Source organism: Stegastes partitus, unplaced genomic scaffold (assembly GCF_000690725.1).
Source record: "Stegastes partitus isolate 25-593 unplaced genomic scaffold, Stegastes_partitus-1.0.2 Scaffold744, whole genome shotgun sequence".
In the NCBI taxonomy this organism is placed as follows: domain Eukaryota; kingdom Metazoa; phylum Chordata; class Actinopteri; family Pomacentridae; genus Stegastes; species Stegastes partitus.
In genome coordinates this window covers 45,626-65,388 of record NW_007578475.1, presented here as the reverse complement: position 1 = coordinate 65,388, position 19,763 = coordinate 45,626, and the positions used below count along the sequence as shown (strand labels likewise).

Here is a 19,763-nt window from a genome sequence, read left to right as displayed (position 1 = left end):
TCACTATCACACAGAACTTTGACTTTAATACGTTTATCAAATAACTATTTGTTCTCTGAATGCACTCGTTGTCATCAGGAACAGGGAACGTCTGTGAACTAACAGGAGAAATGACGGATCAGATCAGAGGACGACGGCTTCGTGAGGCTGAACTTTCACTGTTTTCTTTCTGTTTGTGTAACAAAGCTGCAGCGTCGCCGTCGACATGCTTCATTCTAAACAAGAGAAAGCAGCTCCTGAGAGCAACAGGCCCGGTGTGGGGCTTCAGCAAAGTCCAGTGAATCTTTTATGTGGGAGTTCTGGACGGTTTCATGTCAGACCATCACTTAAAGGTCAACAATAGATTACTGAACCTTACATTATGCTCTAACCTTCTCAAAGTGCCTTTTTAATTGGGTTTTTTTCAGTTCTGCTTTGTTCTGTCGTATTAGTCTTCAGTCGTTCTTCTCAGACTGGTAGCCAGAACCAGAACCGTGGAGGTGTTTGATGTTAGCTCAGAGGGGTGGTGATTGGACCAAAGCGATGCGGCCAGGTGTGGGTGGCCGTCTGCATTAATTGTCACCGAGCAGGAAGCATCCAGCGTCTGCCTCACTCCCGCATCGATCACATGGACCACACTTTGCTTCAGCCCATAGCGGTATTGATCCTAATCAATATTTCATTTCATCTGCCTGTCAGGGCTGAGACGAGGCCCGACCCGGGCAGGGACAAAGACGAAAGCCGTGGATGTTAATTATGTGTCAATGTCTTCTGGTTTTTGTTATTGATTTGTGGAAACAAAGGTGTGCCGTAAACTCCGGCTCCATACGTGTGTTTGGCTGTTTTATTACAGCGAACAAAATGTTTTCCTGCCTGTCCTCGAGGAATTAGTCCAATGAAATCAGCCACTTGACAAATCTGTGAATACGAGACGGTTTGAAGGGCTGTCAGTTCAGAGTAGGAGCATCGGGTCGGTCAGGGATTCAGCAGCACTGATCAACAAATGCACCTTTACAGCAAATAATTTAGGTTAATTTAGGCTCCTTCAGGGTAAAACGACAGAGCAGAGGAACAAAGGCTGAAGCAGAAGGAGCAGAACTGGATGAGCCAAAAGGGGAAAACAAGAGCAAGATGGATGGGTGGCGCTGATGATCTAACCCACACCCTTACAGGTGCAAATCAATATCTTCCCGAGCTCCCTCTGACCTTCACCTTTAAGTCAGCCCTCAAACAACACAGCCAGTGACAATGAAGCTGGGAAAGAGAGAGATAAATGAAAAGACCATCTCACGCTGTCAGCTGCCTCCATTCAGGCGCCTAAGGGCCCCTTAGCTTCTCCGATGGGAGGATGGAAATGCTTACATTGAAAAAGTGTCAGACAACATTTTGTCCGATAGGGTGGGAGCACAGAACAAACAGAAGCAGGAATTAAACTGGACACAAAGCACAGAATCAGAAAAACAACAAACAAAACATCAGCATGAATCTCTACATGTTTTATTGTTTATGGTTCTTTCAGGGTGAGCGTGCTGTTACTGTCCACAGATCGCCTTAAAAGAGCAAAGCCAACAATACATCAGTCCTGAGGTGTGTTTTCTGTGCAGCCTGCTGCTGATACGACCATCGTCTGCTCACAGCTCCGTCGTCGTCCAGGATTATTGTCGCTAACATGCTTCTTCATCACCGTGAACATGGACACTGCAGCTATAAACACAAACTGAAGCACCAGATCTTTATTAATCCACAACTGAAATCAGTCAGAGCAGATTCACATGTTAGTCCCGTTTGAGAGAAAAGGCTTTACGAGAAGCTGAAATGACTTTGTCTTTAAAGCACAGCTGTGACCTTTCAGATGTAAGTCCTCAGTGGGAACAAATGGATCTGAAGCTGAGTGCTTCAAGCTTCTCCACAGGTAGGGAAGTCAGATACTAGTGAGAGACGGACTAATGGCCCCTTAAAACCTGGAAGAAGGCTGGCAGCTGTGAGATCGACGGTGGAATGGTACATATATGATGGTAAAGACGGAGGCAGCGTCAGAGCTGAGAGCACGATGCCACCCAGAGTCTGATCAACCTGATGCTGAATATAAACTGTTGAAAGCAGACTAGCTGCGCTGAGCTCCCTGGTTTCTACTCTCAGGTTCTTCTACGTGTGGCCAGACTTCGTTCTGCTGTTTCCAGACTTCAGCATGTTCAGCACGACGCCGTCTGACAAACCACAGAACCGAGTCGTACAAACCGTCGACACAGAGATCAAACCTCCGCCGGTCGCCAGGCGTCTTTACAGGCGCTGTGCTCTGTTTAATGTGGTTCTGAAGCTACACGGTGGAGATGCTGAAAGAGAAACAGCCCCATCAGCAGGATGACTGATCCAGTCTCTCTGACTGAACAACGTTTGCGTTGAAGCGAATGTTTTGGTTTGACTCTGGACAGCAGCTGGGACAGAAGGACGGCAGGACGGCAGGACGGTGGAGGGTTTTCACTACTATGAAGTCCAGTGTTCAGGTCTGCCACCCTCTCATGACAGCTCTGAGTTATTATGAGCATCAGGATATCAAATCACACCCGTCCAGCAGGTGTACCGTTAATCTGTGGTTGGTTTGAGGTAGAGTTCAGAGGAACGTCTCTGGACGTGGCTGGAAGCGTTTAGGATGCTGCATACGTGGAAGTTCTCCATCTCTGTGTGTTCATGTGGATGTGCTGCTGGTTTAGAGCACGATGCTGTTCTTGACCAAATCTCACACTGTCTTGCTTTTCTTCTTCCACGTTCTCCTGTTCTGTTTCCCTGCATCTGCATCGATCTGCTGTGTCTCATAACTCTGCTAATTGACCCTGAGCTATAGATTTACAGCAGTATTTATGCCATACACCTCTACCCTGGGCCCTCATCTTCTTCCTCCCCTCATTCTCGCTCTCTTGCCTTTTTCCTTTCTGTGCCTCTGGATCCTGTGAACAACCTTCTCTGTCTGTCTGCCGCTGATGTGTCCAGGATTATTACCTGGAAGTGCGAATGAAGTCACCTTATCTGATTCTCCGTTTCCCTCCTCTTCCAGCTCCGGCGGAGTTTGTTCAACCTCCGCAGTCCATCGCCCGGCCTGTCGGCACCACCGCCATCTTCACCTGCCAGGCGCAGGGCGAGCCCGAGCCGCAGCTCACCTGGCTGAAGAACGGCCAGATCCTGGAGCCTGGAGGACACGTCAAGCTCAGGAACAACAACAGGTGAAGAAAAACAACAACAACAACTTGTATTCATGTGTAAATTTATTCATACGCCCGAGACGAGCCACAGACTGCTGGTGGAGCAGAAGGTCTGCAGTAGATCTTCATTCAGAGATATCGTCTGTAGGAACCAGTGTGGTGCTGTGAAGGTGTCCTGCTGACTAAAAACAGCTCTGTTCCTCTGTATCCTTGAGCCCTAAAAACAAACATGTCAGGTCCATTTCCTTCCATATAAACACCACTAGAACCGCTGTTCTGCTGGTAGAACCCACAGAGAGTCTGGTAGAAGCTTGCTGACGTGCTAACAGCTCATAGAAAGATTCAGACTCCTGCACAGGGATCTCATTCCTCACACGTCTCCATGTTAGACCTTCATCAGGCAAACAGGAACTCGTTAATAACTCTCTGCCTGATGAAGGTCCAGCTCCGAGACCGGGCGCCAATAAAAGTGTCTTCACGAGCTGGACGGTGCACCGGGTCTGATCGTAGCTTTGGGATCTCTCTCCTACGCACCTGAAACAGACGTGTGAAGAGTTCCTTTGGTGTCAGAAGGTGTGAAAGCCACGAGTACTAATGAATTACTGCCGTTTATAAGTTACTACCTCACAGAAACAACAACCTGCTGACTGGACAGCTGCTCTCACTAACGGATCTACACTGGTGCTGTGATTTAATACCACATTTTAATCTGAAATGATCTGAGAGCCGTTATGTGGAGCGCCAGCTGCCTTCCACACAGATCTCTGTCCAACCATCAGAGCGTCCTCACAAGGCTGGACCCGGCCAGCACGAGCACTATGGGTGTCAGTATTAATCAGCGCTGCCTTGATCTGACCGTTGGCATCATCAGATGCTCAATTTCTCTGCGTTTCTGCTGCTTCTGACGCTGCAGCTGCTGGAACTCACGGCTGCCAAGACATGAGCCTCGGTTTATTTGTGCCTTTTGTATGTGAGCAGCGTACTGACTGGATGCTGGACGCTTTCCCACCAGTCCTCAGGAATGTCACGAGCAGGAGGAGGAGGAAGCAGCAGCAGCTCGGTTTAGATGCCAGCCTCAGTACCGCTCACTGTACGGGCCACGTGTTAGACGACCCGCTGGGTTACAGCTCAGAAATATCCTGGAAGGTAATAAACAGTCGTCCTCAGATGTATTCATAGCCTCCCGGTAAAGAAGGAAACAAACAGCTGAAACAAGATGAAAGTAATAATAAATAAAAACTTCATGAGCATCATGACGTTGCTCCTGAATTTCAGAAATGTTTGAAAAAACTATCAAAGCAGCCTGATGGACCCGTGAACTAACATGTAGCTGAACAACCCTCTGAGCCAATCACTGCCATCAGGTGTTTCTGTAACTCTCAGGCAGACTTCTGCACCTGTTGACAGGTGTTCTGGACCACTGCTCATCAGCAAAGGCCTCTCATTGGTCCACTGCTCATCAGCAAAGGCCTCTCATTGGTCCACTGCTCATCAGCAAAGGCCTCTCATTGGTCCACCACAGTTTGGTTGTTTTTTTAAATTATTCTTTTCAAAGCAACGTCTGATTTCACTAAATCATAATTTAGCACATTTTTATTTATTATTACTTTTTTCATTTTCTACTTATTTGAGTGAATGTTGTGGATTTTGTCTTTTCTTTAATGGAAGGAGATGAATAAATCTGAGGAGACTGTACATATACATACATATGAATACACATTAATCACGTTTCAGACGTGCTTCTCTTCCTCTCCTGTTATTATTTAGGACCGAGGCGTTTTCCTCTCTTTCATGGACAAACTGATGGTTAACGTGTACTAGTATCCCCAGAGTTTTACAGAATAATGCTGATAACAGTCTCGCGGTTTCAGAGTCCTCCTCGAGGCGTACCTGTCGATGGACACGTCACAGCTGGATGAGGATTCAAACTGTTTTTCTGCATCCAGCTGATGTGTGTTTTGAGTAAACTGTCACAGATTGCTGCACAAGGTTCAATTTTCCAAGCTGACCCCGGCAGCCAATCATCGCTGTACGTTATTATTATTCATAAAAAAAGAAATATGAAGTGAATATATTAAACATGTACAAAATAAAATCAATACTTGCACTCCATTGGGGTGAGTGAAGGGAGCAGACACCTCCATCGCTCACATGCGCTGCTCCACTCCCACTTGTCTCCACCGGTCTATATTAGTCAGAGAGATGGAACGAGGGACTAACAAAGGAGGAGCCCAGAGAGGGAGGAAATAAATGAGAGGCCACACTTGGATGTAGAATTAAAAAGGGGAGAAATGAGCGGGTGGTCAAAAGAGAAGTGATGAGTCGGCAAGAGGGATAAATGAGGAGAGCTGGAGGAAGATGGAGCGGGTGGTCGGAGCATCGCAGCGTTTCCACTTGCCACTATTACTGTGTGACCTGCTATAATATGAATCCCATGCATCACGAACCCGGCGCTGTGATTGGCTAAGGAGGCAGGCCTCAGCTTGAGATCTACCATTAGCTAATTAGCTCATAAACTCAGCTAGTTGACCAGGAAACGCAGTCAGCCATTTAGAGAGCAGAGCGGCTCGATGTGCGTCTTCAGGATCTGCACTGAAACACGTTACGCAGCCATCAATTACCTGGTCGGAGGCGTAATATCACTGATTACCTGAATGTGAAAAGCAAACCTGTCCACACGGTTAATAATGTCTCCTGCAGAACATGTTGAACAAATGGGCTTTAAAGCAAATATAATTAAAAACAAGTGGGTTTATTACAGTGTAACTGCAGTGAGACTCATTGTACAGCCGGTACCAGGGTCATGCTGGAGGTCTTGCTTAAGAAAAAAGAATGAATTGTGACGTTTTTGGACATTTTTTAGGTTTTCTCTCGTTACCGAATTGATTAACGGACAGGTCCAATCAGAGCCAGCGTGGCTGGTGGGGGCTGGTGGGGAGGGCAACATCGTCATCCATCACTAGAGACCAGGATTCATGTCCTGGTGTTGTTTGGTATAGACTGGTGGTTAAAGTTAGGAAAAAGCTGGACTTAAATATTAACCCTGTTCAGGACCGTTGGGGTGTTTTGGAGCCCAGGTCATGTGGTTCAGGTGACAGGTGTTGGTTTTTTATTTTAAATATAAACAGAGGGACATGTGTCGTGTATTTGGAACCTAAAATAACTGATCAGAACATGTATTTAACATAAAGTCTATATTGAACACCAACACAGGTTCTGCACAGATTCTTTCTTGGACCCAGAAACACCTTCATAGAAAGTCCTGGATGGGGTTCAAACAGTTCATAAGGACTTAAAGCTGTGGACACTCTGACCAACGCCTAACCAAAGCCTAGCTGAGTGTAGCTGACGGTTTTTCGTGGCGTAATTGCAGAACTAATCAAGCTTTAGTTCGCTGATCGGATGTCTCACTGCAGACATGAGTTAGTCGTGAACAGTTTGTGGGTTCATCCAGCGCCAGCATTTAGCCTGTGAGCTGCTGTCAGATTCATACAACACAAAAAAAAGCTCATTCTGCAGCTATATGATCAAAATCTAATGAAGCTTGATTTCTAACTAATTCCAGTGTGTTTACATACGCGGTGCTTCGGTCCAGTTGTCCTTTCCTTTGCTTGCATCTCATTTACATGCATTGAGCCACATGTTGCTCTCCCACCGAGCAGACTCCCTCCTGCACGTTTCAGTCATGTAGGAAATTACATTAGTCCCAAAATTCACAGTGAAATCAGACAGTGAAGCCCCAAAAAGCCACGTGATGCGTTTAGCGAATGTCCGGAAAATTCTAGGGCACAATTTACCACCTGAACCGGGCCAAAACAGAACTAATGATATGCAAATGAATTCAGCAGCTCCGAGCATCACAGCTATTCTGTTCTTACAGATAGATTCATATTCTGTGTGATAGGAGACGTACGCTGAACCATACAGACTTCACCTCGTGTGTGTTTGTTGCTATGGATGTGTGTGTTTGTGCAGAGCGGCTTCTCCTCTTAGCCATCTCTCATGAAGCTGACCTTCAAGAGCAGATCGGACAAGGAAGGGAAGGGGAATCGATTGTACATTTCATTCACACACACGCATGCACACACATTAATCAAAAAGCAAGTGAGTCTGTATGTGCACAAATAGCCCCGCGGTGCACGCCATCACTCATTTTGTGCACACGCATAATCAAACATGAAAATTCACCAGCGCGTCGCCCTTTACTCCCCGCACACTTTACACAGCGAGCGGAGAAGACGTAGCAACGCCAAACGCTGCGCGAGATGCGGTGATGTCAGGCAGGAGCTGATTGGCTGCTTCTGTAAACGGGCATTACTGCTAAGAGCCAAGCACTGTGTGTGTGTGTGTGTGTGTGTGTGTGTGTGTCCTCTTTCTGCCACAGATCCTGCTACACACACCTGCACACACACTGTAGCAGCGTTGTTGTTGGTCCATTCATGATGAGCCTGTGTGACCGGGCTGCTGTACAACATGCTGCTGCCTCCGTGAGCTGCTAATTATGCAGACGAGCTCGGCCCGTCCTCCAGTCTCTCAGCTGACATGTGTGATCAGCCGACGTATCGGAGCTGTGATATCACATCAGACAGTCCAATAATCGTGAGGTTGAAAGCCAATCTGTATTGTTTTTAAAGTGATCCCGTAGCTGGGTGTTGCTCAACTCATGGCAAGCGGCCCAAATCAGGGCCTCGGCGAGGTGCCAGCTGGCCCGCCGGCCGCTTTCAGGTTCACAATGAAAATAAACTGCGAATTATTCTTGTCTGTTTGCATAGCGAATGTTAAATAATGTCCCTTGGCTGCTACTCAGGTAATTAGAAAGCAGATCATTTGGTAGACGGATGAGTCACCGGACTTTAAACGTTCTGTCACGTCATCCTGATGGATGCTGGTTTTGGGTTTCTTTACTGGTTGTCTCCTCGAAGCGACTCCTTCAACAGCGACGACGAAAATCAAACTCTGTCCGGCGGTATTCGCTCAGTTGAACTCATTTAGATCAGCTTCGGATCCTTTTACACGTGTGTGCATAGAATTAAAGTTATATAGTAAATGAAATGGTGTGTTTCCAGTGTGTGTGTGAGCAGCGCCGCCGCCGCCGTGGTGTGTGTCGTAATTAATGGCCGACATGTGAAGGACCAGGCTGCCGCACAGACCTGGGCAGTTTGGAGCAGAATCCTTTCAAAGGACTTTTTTTCTTTTCTGCACTTTTCTTTTTTTCTCCACTTTCTTTCACTGAGACCTGCCTTTCTTGTTTGCGGCCCCTCTCGGTGCCCCACATCCCCCCTTCCTGCCCCCATTACAGAGCGCTGGGGCCTGGGCATCGGCCTTGAACCCTGACCCTGCCTGTAATCAGTCATATCCCAGAGCCCTTCCCTCCTCTCAGGCCACAGACAGCTCATCGCTCCTCCCCTACCCCCTTCCCCACCTCTTCCTCCTGTTCTCTCTTTGTCCCTGTGTTTTTTTTCCTTCTCCCTCTCACTGGATCCAGAATGGCCATGCTGGCTTTTGATGGGGTGCTGCTCGGAGACAACGGAGAGTAAACACAGGCCGAGCAGCTGAACAACAGGCCCGGAGCCCCACTGTCAGCCGTCCCCTGGCTCTCGGCCTTATCCGTCAATCTGTGAAATGACCTTGAACTGATGAGTAAATGATGGTGTCAGCCTGTCAGGACAGGAGAGCTCGGATTTGGAGCTCGTGTAAGACAAGAAAATAGTCCGACTCCAGGCCGTGCACCGACCACAGCTCGGCTTCTCCGTCACTCAGACTCTGTTTTTGTTTCCTCCACACATTGTGCAGGTCCTCAGCCTGCTGCTGCATATCAATGCAGTCGGAACCCAATCTGGCTGAAAAAGGCTTTTAGAAGAGAAAAAACATGCGGTTTAGTTTTTTTCTTTTTCACTGAAATTTGTGCACATTAGATGTTTGTCTTTGAAGCACCTCCCTGACCTTCAGAACGCCGTCCAGATGAAGGGCTTCATCAGCTTCACAGACAACTTTTGTTTTTTAAATTAAGAACTAGTTTTGCATGAAAAGCCAAATGACTTTCCTGAATGAGTTTGTGTTTGTGCTCCTCGTGGTGATTCAAACGTCCGGCGGCTGTCAGGTACTTCCTGAGTAATATCCTGGTACAAGCAGGAATGTGGTTCACATTTCCAGCTGCAGCGGCAAAGTGGAAAACAGCAACACCTACTTCAAAGAAGATCCTCATCTGCCAAATGACCGACCCGCCCCGAGAAAGCTCCGTCACAGATAATTGGTTAAAGTGCAGAATGTTGTGGACGTTAAATGAAGCCGCGGCCGACATCGGAGCGAAACTTACTGCAGTTATTACAAATACACAAAACAAACCCGACTCGTGAATATCAGCTCATTAGGGAGCGTTTTAGAAGCACTTCCTGTCTTCTGCCCTTTCATGTGCTTGGATGCTCTAAAACCACCTTTTGTCCTGGAGGTTCTAACGGATGTTTTGGCAGCAGGTGAGGAATTTCATACGTAACACGTCTGCGCGATCGGGTCACGTGTATGTGACACATACGCAGCGTGTGCGTGTTCGAGTTCTTGTACCGCACCGACTCAAACAAGCAACGTCTTGTGAAATTTCCCTGCCTTCCCTTCACACGCTCTGGGGCCCGTCCAGCCCCGGTGGCATTGAGGAGTGCGTCCCTGGGGGCCTCTTTGCTGCTGTCTGTGGCGTCTGGTCAGGCCGCCTGTCTGCAAACACTCCATCCATCGCTGATATGAAAGGCTGTCAGAAATGTGATGGTTGAGTAGCGAGCTGAGGGCTGGTGACTGCTGCCACCTCAGGGGTCAGAGGTGAGATTGGCTCGGAAAGGGTGAAATACAGAGGGCCTCTTTGACCCGATAATTATCCAGATTGAATCCACCTGGCCGGCTGCTGGGAATAATGACTCTTCCACCTCGCAGCCTGTTCTGACCCAGATGAGAGGCGTACAGTAAGTGCATCCCAGCACATCAATTTTGAAAAAGGAAATAGAATGATTCAATTCTGGGTCCTACCTGCCGACCCAGAAGAGCTCCCCCCCTCCCGTCCTCACGAACCGGGCCGAGGCTGGTAGGAGGTCAGCGCTGTTGACAGCTGAAATGCCACTTTCCTCATGTCCCATTTCACAGGTCCAGAAGGTGTCCAGTGACGGCCCGTGTACAGGCCGACGTGCTCGGCTTTCGATAAATTGCTTACGATTCCTCGGTGGATTGCGACGGCGGTTCTTAATAAATTCTGATTTAATACACTCTGGACGCTTCCTGTCCATCACATGAAGGAGACATCCTGCTCAGCGGGTTCCTACAAACTGCAGGTGACAGATTAGCTGCATGCTGCAGGACAGATGAACTCCTGTGGCATTCAGCTGTCTGATTTGAACGCAGCGCGAGGACCAGGAGCGACGTGGTGTTCCTGATGTCTCTGATCTCCTGAAATGTCCTGACCGAGGGGTGCACCATCTTCAGGTGGACAAGTTATAACTCAAGCCGTTTGTTTCTTGTTTTGTTTTCATGTATTCCCAGGGTGTGTGTTATTTGTGTGCTGCCGGCTTGCTGCAGCGTGTATTACGCTGTAAATACAGCAGAATGGCCTTGGCATAATAATGGAAGAAGAAATGTTTGACACCGCAGGCGCCCGGCCTCCATCGGATGTTCATGGTTTATTTTCCCTTTTTGCCTGAAGACAGGCAAACTGTGTGGAGTGGAGTATGTATTCTAGTCTAAAAACACCTACTCAACATGCACACACACACACACACACACAATGGTATATTTTTTCTATAACAGTACAGGACAGGTGGGAGAGAAGAGAAAGAAGATGAGGACAAAGAGCAGAGAGGAGTGTGTGTGTGTGTGTGTGTGTGTGTGTGTGTGTGTGTGTGTGCGTGTCCAGAGGTTTGTGAGTTCATGTGTGCACATGGACAGATGAAAGGTTTCACTGATGTAGGCAAATTACATTTTTGAAACACTGCTCCAGACTTATCGAGTCCCGCGGGACTCGCAGCAGAAGACGAATCAGTCTGGAAGTATGTGCTTTGCATGAGCGAGGCTCTTCTGTGCGCCGCCGCTGTCTGTCGTGTGTGATGCGCTCCACAAATCTCTTTGCTCTCACACAGCTGAATACGGCACCTTGACATGTCACATTCATCTTTTGTGCTGCATACAGTCCTTATCGGAGCCGTGGACCGTCTGCATTAAGTGCATTTATTCAAGCATGGCTGCTTTACTCACTGAGATTTTCTACTTTGAGTAGAAAATGAAAAAACTGCACTTTTTTACGTCTGAAGGCTGAAATCGTAAATTACTTTGCACACCTTGATAATAAAATCAGATTCTTGACCAGCAGCACATGGTGTATTTACATGGAGAGGCTTTTGGTGTCATCAAGCACACAGAGGCTCCTGACAGAGTTTTTACCTTCTTTTAATATCCAGACCACGTCTACCTGCAGATTTCTATTGCTTTGCATGTTACAGCTTTTTTTTTTAACCATTTCATCCAATCTGCAAAATGGGTGTCTAACAACATCAGAGGATAAAAACGCTCAGAACAGTTTGTCTTTACCCTCGATTCTGTGACAGATTCTGGTGCTCGTGGCCCATTTGACATAAACTGCTATAACTCTTTAACACACATGTCAACCGTGAGTGATCCCGCAAGGTTAGATGACATTTCTGCCTTGGCTGGCACTACATCAACATGATAGATTTAAATGGTCATACCTCAGCGCTCGTGATTCTGACTCGCTTGAAAGTTTGCACACACGTCTCCCGGTGGGGTTATATAACCTTCAGAAGCCACGGCCGCTCTCACTCAGCTACAGCACGGCTGAAGTTGCACTTATTAAAATCCTTGTGCTGTTGTTGTGCTGCTTTATAGTTGCACACTGAAATAACTCCTCAGACACATAAGAGGTCATTTTCTTCTGCTCAGACACACGATGCAGGTTTACTCACGGAGGCCGTTTAAATGAGGAACAACGTTAATAACAACACAGAGAAACCCTAAACCTCCCCATTCCCTTCTGTCTCTCACAGCACACTGACGATATACGGCATCGACGAGGACGACGAGGCCATCTACCAGTGCATCGCCGAGAACAGCGCCGGCTCCACGCAGGCCAGCGCCCGCCTCACCGTGCTCTGGGCCGACGGACTGCCCGGCGTGCCCACTCACGTGCAGGCCGACGCCCTCTCGCCCACCACCATCCAGGTGTCCTGGAAGGAGCCCGATCAGAACACTCAGGACATCATCGGTTATGTGCTCCACATCCGCAGGACCACAGGTACACGGGGTGACATGCAGCGCTTTGCATCACAACACGTTACAGTGAAGTAAACGTCTTGAATCAGTTATAGATGATGATAGCAAATGAAACCTCAGTGTCTGTTCAGTCCTGTTTGATGCCCAGTTATTAAAAAAATCTAAAATATGTTCACATATTTGGCTGCGCCCTGCGATAGACTGGTTACCTGTCCAGGTGAACCTGCCTTCACCCTGAGTCAGCTGGGATAGGCTCCGCCCCCCTCCGACCCTAATGAGGACAAAGTGGTGTATAGATGATGGATGGATGGATATTTAGCTGCACCTGAATGTTTATGGGCAGGTGTTAAATCTGAATCATGTGACCGTGTTTGCATCCTGCAGCGTTGATGATCATTGATGTTCACGTAGCGCACCGTGTCAGGTTCTGCACTTCTTTGTTCAGTCTGCATCAGAATCAGAATCCTTTAATGTCGTTATATGGGTGTGATCCCATTCAGTGCAAAGAACAACTGTAGACTAGCAAACTGTGCACGATGAAAACAAGACGTCTGTAGAGCCCATAGGTTATATCATAAATAAATGACAATATGTATAGAATGGATATAAAACTGTGAGTATTTACAACAGCAGCGAGCAGCGGAGGCACCGGAGAACATGCTCGTGGTAGATTACACCTGAGTACGTGTTTTAATTTCGCTGTACCTTGTGTATGATGACAATAAAAAGCATTCTGTTCTATTCTATGTGACGTACAGCAGACTGAGAGAACACCTGATGTGGATTAAACCATCAAACTGAATCAAACAGGTCTAAAAACTTTCCTCATCCATTGTCGGATGCTCCTCTCTCCGTTTCAGTTGTCTTTGTTTCTCGTCTTCAGAATTTGATTTTCAAGCAAAAATAGAAAATGACTCAATATTCAGATTTTCCACTTCCTGTTTCTGTCCTTGTGGTTGGACTGTTCCATTAGCGCTGGGGGGGGGGCCTCCAGAAAGCCTCAGACCCAGTCTGACCTTGTATTTATTTATCAGCTGCGCTATTTCGGGAGGTTTGGGGACGTATATGAATATTACTCACAGAGTGGAGCTTTGGGCCGAAGTGTCGCCGTTGTTTAGACGTCACCCACAGCAGCAGCCTGAAAACTCCTGGATTTAATGTGACGCTGGCCCACATCGCTGCCACTGACCCACAGGGTGTGTGTGTGTGTGTGTGTGTGTGTGTGTGTTTGTTCTGTTTTACCAAAGGCAGATACAAGCACTGCTTCCACACAGATCCATCTCACCAGTGTTTGTCTTCTTGTTCATTACGTTTAGATTCAGGCTTTGCACTAAACTTCTTACATTAATGCATTTACACTGAACAGGAACAGCAGCTTTATATCAACAGGAAGTGGAAGCGCGTCCCTCCCTATAAGCCATTAGCAGCGTGTTGCGTCCCACTAGCAGCCCCTACACGCCGCCCCACGGAGGCGTACAATAAAAACGCCGACGTTTCTGATTTCTGGGTCCCATATGTGCGGACCGTCACCATGCTGCTCTGCGTGTGTTCACGCTTGTTGACGCACACGCAGTCACTTTGTTTACAGCTTTGGGCAAGTGTACGTGTGTGATTGTGTGTGTGGTGAGAGTCTCGTAGCGCCAGCTGATGTTCTCCTCAGTCGTTCTATTGGAGGGATAATTAAAGGCCCTGGGGGCCAACCAATAGGATCTGCTGTAATTACCCTTCCTAGATGGAATGGCCCAATGGATCGAGGGCTGGAGGTAGATAGCGGTTATGGCTGGGTGTCTCTGAATTAAAAGCAATAAAATGCTTTAACACTTCCTGTAGAACTCCCCCGTTTGCCCCCTTCGTCTCCTGACTCCGCCCCTGCACTTCACCCCGCCGCTGTGTTCAGGCTCCCAGGGCCAAACCAGATGAGCTATTAACTCGCTGATCTAATCACTGCGATGGGTAATAACCGGGAATGACGACAGAAACAGACTGTATTTATTGTTTTCTCTCTCCACATGAGTTATTTCAAAGCCCCTCCGTCCAGGTTTTCTAATTCATGCCTTTCTTGTTTCCGATTCTTTTCGAACCTCCTCTCACTGGTTCTCCTGCCGTTCACCTTCCATCGTTCTCCTCTGCAGACCCAGCGGAGATGGAGTATGAGGAGGCCGTCAGTAAGGTGACGCTGCAGCAGATCATCCGGGACCTGGAGCCCTCCACCAGCTACACCTTCTACGTGAAGGCCTACACGTCCCACGGGGCCAGCAAGCCGTCGGACAGCGCCACTGAGAGCACGCATGGGGAAGGTGAGCAGAACACGCTCAGAGCACACGTGTGATATGCAAAAGGTTTCAGCGCTTTGTGTGACTGGAAATACATGTTCAGCTGAAAAGTGGAGGAAGCTGCATAAACCACCAACCCCTGCATTACCACTGCAGTCCTCTGTTCTGGTGTTTGGTCCGGTTGCTTCTGCTGACCTGATCAGAACTTTAATCACCATCACAGTGACATTCCTTCTGATTCCTGAATGCTGTGGCTGACTTCCTGTGTTGTGTTGCAGTTCCAGCTCCTCCCTCCCTCTTCACTAAGGTGCTGAACAGCAGCGTTGTTCTGGCCACGTGGGAGTCTTCATCCAAGATGGGCCAGCATCAGGGCTTCAGACTGTTCTACAGACGGGCGCACTCTCCCATGTTCACCGGTCCCATTACGTTCCCTCGCAACGTCACCCAGTACAACATCAGTCAGCTGGGTGAGGCGCGCAGTCTGATCGTCCCACTGCTAACTTGTGTTTTCTCATTAAGCGTCCGGGCTGCTTTCTATCGACGTAATCACTGTTTTAATAGTCAAGCATGTCAGGGTCCCTGCTTGGGCCTGTCCTGACGATTCATCATCGACTAAAAGCATTCCTGCCCCAGAAAGAGTGTTTTATGGAGCATCCTGTACGAGCAGCAAGAAAAATGACTCTTCTTTTTAATAGCAGCGAGATAGCAGCGCTGGCACAGGGTCAAAATAAAAATAAGCTAAGACCAGCTTCCAAATTGAATTTCTTTGTGTCTGTTCCTCTCTGCAGATTCCTCGCTGGTCTATGAGATAAAGCTGCTCGCATACAACCAACACGGAGATGGAAACGCCACCATGCGATTTGTTTCACTGCGGGAGGCGGTGGAGAAATCTGGTGATTGTTTCTCACAGCTACAGACCCACACTGAAAAAAACACAGAGAGGATCTAAGAAAACACACCAGCAAACAAACAAACAAACAGAAAAGTGTAATACTGTAATTATAATAACAATAATAGCAATAATAATAATGACATTTTGAATCCATTTAAAAAGCGTTTCAAATATAGATTTTATTTTACTCGATATTATCTGTAATTAAACAAACAGAACATCTCTACAATAGTTCAAACCGCTTTAACTCATTTTCAATCCCTTTTAAACATATTTCTTCTTTCAAATAACAGCAAATATGTGTAAAATAGTTTGTTTTAATAAGTTGATTTAACACATTATGAACTGTGTGCTTTGAGAGTGTAAAGAAAAATATATTATTTATAAAAATACAGACATTTAATCTGGACATTATTCACCCTCTACTTTGTCGGCTTTGACCCGATTTTTGTTTTGTTTTGTTTGTTTTTTTACAGTCAGCATGTAAATGAGTTCTTTCTTCTGTGATTTTCACAAGATATTACCTGTAATTTAACAAAACAGGAAAAATCTGTCATATACCTGTACATTTTTCCAAAAATACAGTTATAGAAAAAAAAATATTAAAAAAAACCCCCCAAAAAAATATATATCTTATTATTATTTTTTTTATTTTTATTTATTTATTTTTTTGCAGTGCACGTCACCTGAGTGCATGATCATGTAGTTCCTCCCACTTTGCTCACGTCAGGTTGTCCCTCCTGTATCTCCTCAGTGCTGGACGGCTCATGTGACTGTGTGAAGGACGAACAGAGCAAAACGTCCACGACAGGCATCATCATCGGCATCCACATCGGCGTCACCTGCATCGTCTTCTGCGTGCTCTTCCTGGTCTTCAGCTACCGCGGCAGGTCAGAGCCGGTGGAAGCAATTTGCCTTAATGTCTGTCCCTCCGCCGCCACACGTTTCATGTGTGTGTGTTGGTGTAATCTCCAGGTTAATGATGTGTAAGACGGTTCAGGCCACCCCCCAGGCAGGACACAGCGCCGTGCTGGAATCCTCTTCCTCTTCCCAGGGGGCCTCGGGGCTCAACGGCGCTGCCAGGAGAGAGATGGAGGTCAATGGCAGCGCGGCGGGGAAGAAAGTGGTCGACAGCAACGAGCTCGAGAGACTTTTCACTCAACCCAACCCACAAGATTCATGCATGGTGAGTTCTGATGGAGACTGGTTCAAATGTCACAACAACATGGTTAAAGCTGATATAAAAACTATGACCACTTGGATTATATGTAATGTCCAACAACGGGCTTCCATCTGTCAGTGGAGACTCAGTTGTTCTGCAGATGCACCGTTTTCCTTCTGAGACATCATTAGTAGCATCACAGAAGCTGTTGCTTCCTGGTTCAACATCAAGTCCAGCAGCTGATCTGGTTCGGCTCGTTTAAAATGTCCCATCACTGGTATCCGTAGCCCCGTTGTGATCAGAAGGTTCTGAGGCTGCAACAATAAAAGATCCAAAACTCTGCCTGATCTACATTCGGCCTCCTCACAGTTGTCAGCGCTGCTTCCAGGCTCGCAGCCCTCCCTGGAAGTCACATGATGTAAATATGTGGAGCACCATCTGCAGCTGGCAGCAGATACGCTGAACTGTGTCAAAAGCCTTCAACTTGAATTCCATGTTGGGGAAGAGAAAGATATCTGGAGAGAGGGAGGACAGGGAGTGAGGACTGTGCTGCTGTGTTGTCACTGCTCGGTACCACATGCCATCATGCTGTAGTTCAGGTTGTTCCCCTCAGACGCCTCCAGACGCTCCACGCTGACAGTCAGACCCTGGAGCAGGAATCAAGATGCACAACCCCACAAATGGCAAGAAAACAAGGCCGTGCTCTTGGTGTGCCTCTGACCTGACACACCTCCTCCGGTCTCGGACACTGCAGCCTCTTCTGCTGTGGAAACCGTCCAGTGGTCTCTGGGTCAGAACCACACATCCTCCACTCATCACCAGAGACGATCCTGGACATGAAGGCTGGCTCATCCCGGGATGCTGACTGACACACGATGTGATGTTTGCTCTCTGATGCAGTTTGAGGTCCAGGACCTGCCTGTGGTTGCAGAGAGCTTTGTGAGACGGATCTCGCTGTTGACCGTCTGATTTCATGTGACATGGTGACAGATCCTGATCATACATGACCGCGCTCAGTACATCAGTCACAGCACTTCTTCATCACGTCCTGATATCTGTGCTTTAACTTTGTCACTCTGTACGGCGTCCTCGACTGTTGAATAGGGCCCCATAAATAAAATGTATTATTATTATTATTATTGTTATTATTATTATTATTATTATTATTATTATTATTATTATTATTATTATTATTATTATTATTATTATTATATCTGAAGAATGGGCTGCAGGTGGATCAGTGGTTAGCATCGTTAGCGCCTCACAGCTAGAAGGTCGCCGGTTGGCGTCCCGGTGAGGACACCCGGGATCTTCCTGCGTGGAGTCTCCATGTTCTCCCCGTGCAGCGTGGGTTCTCTCCGGGTTCTCCGGCTTCCTCCCACAGTCCAGAAACATGCTGAGGTTAATTGGTGATTGTAAATTGTCCGTAGGTGTGAATGTGAGTGTGCTTGGTTGTCTGTCTCTAAGTGTAGCCCTGTGATAGACTGGTTACCTGTCCAGGTGAACCTGCCTTCACCCTGAGTCAGCTGGGATAGACTCCAGCCCCCCATGACCCTGGTGAGGATTAAGGTGGAGAGATGATGGATGGATGGATGAAGAGACATCGATGTGTGCAGTTCACCTGTAACTAACTCAGCAGTGTCTTAAAGCCAGCCGCTAACAGAGTGCAGACTAAACAGAAAACAATGCCGCTGATGTCTAGAAGGCAGGATGAGGTCTGAATGCTGTTTTTATGGAGCATGTTGTAGATCTGGACTCATCTAAAGTCTGAACTGTAATTAAATTGTCAAAAGAAATGAGACATGAGGTTGTGAAGCTCACCGTGTGGCTGCAGATGTCGGGCCGAGGGCTTTAGCTGCACAGACTCAGCTCACCTGGGGGCTGCTGGAGGTGGAGTCTGGGTCAGACTGGGCCGCATCACTTATTCCACAACAAAAGAACAACTGGTCCAGTCTTCTCAGTCTGATTTAATAACAATTCAGAACATGAACAGTTCTTCAGAACACAGGCTCCTCCTGCCTCCTCCGTGCTGCCAGAGACCTTCCTCCTCCAGCTGAGCCACATCTGGCTGGAGGGAGGAAGCGTTTGAGACCCTCAGTGTGGCGTGAAGATGCTCATCAGTAGGTCTGGACCTGTGCTTTGACTCATTAAAGTTGATGGTGGAGAAGAGCTTCTCACACAGACAGAATAAAACAAACAAACCGTTCTGGGTGGTAGGATGTGTGTTCCCTCCACTCGGTGATGCTCCTGAATCACGTTTCCAGTGACCAGCGTTGCTAATTCGTGTTGCTGTCCTGAGCCTGAGCTACGGCAGCCCACAGTGATAAAAACTATTAAACGCCAGAGCAGCAACTGTGTGAGAAAAACAGGCAGACTGCATTATCACTAACCTTTGATGTGAACCAGAGGGCCACACTATGGTCCGGCGGGTTGAGACTCCTGCTACGCCATCCCGCCGTGTCGTCCATGCAGGACTGTTGGGTGTCTGACTGTTGTCTGCTTGTGTTTTCAGTCCGACTCCTACGTGCTGAACGACACCCAGCTGTCGACGATACCGCTGGACGAGTTTGCGGTGGAGCGAGAGACGCAGTTCCAGGAGCCTCCTGCAGGAGGAGCAGCTGGTCAGGACCAAGGCTGATGACGTAGGAAGGCCGATGACGCGCTCAGCGTCCACTTAGACTCTCTCTCACTCAGGTTTACAAGTGTTTCTTTTCAAAGTAGGTTTTCCTTTTGTGCAAAGATTTTTTTTTTATTAGTAAGTTAATAAGTTCTGGAGGATCTAGGACTGGATATTAGAGTGTTTTGGGTTTTTTTTGGTCCCGGCGGTGTCGAGCCAGACGGGCCACTTAAATGTTTTTCGGTCTTCTGTTAATTTTCTGGTGTTGGGCAGCACAGAGAATAGAGGCCCCAGAATGTCCTTGTTATACAATGACTTTATTTTTAAGTTTATAAATCTATATATACATATATATCTTTATCACCTATATGTCAAAGCGGTT

At 47.4% G+C, this 19,763-nt stretch overlaps 1 protein-coding gene across 1 annotated transcript in view; it reads left to right on the top strand.

Annotated features, from left to right (window-relative positions):
- igdcc3 (immunoglobulin superfamily, DCC subclass, member 3) overlaps window positions 1-19,402 on the top strand; it is a 55,649-nt gene extending 36,247 nt beyond the window's left edge. Inside the window, exons 7-14 of the mRNA XM_008291450.1 lie at window positions 3,032-3,197; window positions 12,212-12,459; window positions 14,570-14,734; window positions 14,989-15,177; window positions 15,499-15,603; window positions 16,357-16,492; window positions 16,578-16,788; window positions 19,277-19,402. Coding sequence (XP_008289672.1) covers window positions 3,032-3,197; window positions 12,212-12,459; window positions 14,570-14,734; window positions 14,989-15,177; window positions 15,499-15,603; window positions 16,357-16,492; window positions 16,578-16,788; window positions 19,277-19,402 — 1,346 coding nt within the window. The remainder of the gene's footprint in view (window positions 1-3,031; window positions 3,198-12,211; window positions 12,460-14,569; window positions 14,735-14,988; window positions 15,178-15,498; window positions 15,604-16,356; window positions 16,493-16,577; window positions 16,789-19,276) is intronic.
- The last annotated feature ends 361 nt before the right edge of the window (window positions 19,403-19,763 follow it).